Consider the following 937-nt stretch of genomic DNA (forward strand, 5'->3'; position numbering starts at 1 on the left):
ACTTCGACTTTTTATACAACATAGAACCGGTATTTTCCCTTCTCTCTGTCCGCCGCGACTGAATGAGTGCAGGTATGTGTGTGCGTGTGTCCGCGTCTGAGCATCCCTACCACCTGACGTCACAAATTTTCCTCGGCATCTCCCGGATTCTGCCAAAAGACCGTCCATCAGTATTTAAAGTCTCCCGTTCACACAGATGCATCAACAGTCTATCCGTGCTCGTGAGTGAGGAAGTGAAGAATAACGTGTTGAAGAATAGAAAAGAAAGTATATCGGGTTAGTAAGAGCGTATAAATTTCCACGCGACATCAGCAATACATTTACAAAATGTTTACTTGCTTTTCCATAAATGAAGTCTGATTCTAGGACTGACCTTCTTTACAGTTCGCTACCCAGCCAAGACTCAGACTTCAAGCAACATGACCGCATGGATCGGATCGGCTGTGCTGGGGGCGCTCAAATCCGTGTCCGTTGAGCCCGTGATGCTGGTGGACGGAGCGTGCAATCAAGCGATGCTTCTCTTCATCGAGAACGTTCAGATGAACAAAATTTGTTCTATCAAACTTGGCCTCCCTGATCAGGTAATTGTCTATTTATTTTGAGAAACATGTATGCTGTCTTTGCTGAGTTCTCAAGAACAAAACTGCTGACTAAAACTTACTGTAGTTGAAATAAGAATGCACACTTTCAAAACTGTTGACTAACACCTTTGCGGTTCAGGTGTGCAACAACCTGTCTGAACATCCCGAGAAGGACGTTTTAGTTCAGAGAGAGTTCAGCGTCTTCGCCTTCTACAACAGCATCATCATGTCTATCATTCCTCTCATCTTCGTGCTCTTTATGGGAGCTTGGAGTGATAAATACGGAAGGAAGGTTAGTGCAAAATCCTGGTGAATCTTTTGCTACGTTTTTAATCCTACGTACATATATTAAGGTT

At 43.8% G+C, this 937-nt stretch overlaps 1 protein-coding gene across 1 annotated transcript in view; it reads left to right on the forward strand.

Annotated features, from left to right (window-relative positions):
* Positions 1-299: 299 nt before the first annotated feature.
* LOC119590354 (proton-coupled folate transporter-like) overlaps positions 300-937 on the forward strand; it is a 3,150-nt gene continuing 2,512 nt past the window's right edge. Inside the window, exons 1-2 of the mRNA XM_037939024.1 lie at positions 300-581; positions 721-873. Of these exons, the coding sequence (XP_037794952.1) occupies positions 420-581; positions 721-873 (315 nt within the window). The 5' untranslated portion in view covers positions 300-419. The remainder of the gene's footprint in view (positions 582-720; positions 874-937) is intronic.

Source organism: Penaeus monodon, chromosome 27 (genome assembly GCF_015228065.2).
Source record: "Penaeus monodon isolate SGIC_2016 chromosome 27, NSTDA_Pmon_1, whole genome shotgun sequence".
Taxonomy (NCBI): domain Eukaryota; kingdom Metazoa; phylum Arthropoda; class Malacostraca; order Decapoda; family Penaeidae; genus Penaeus; species Penaeus monodon.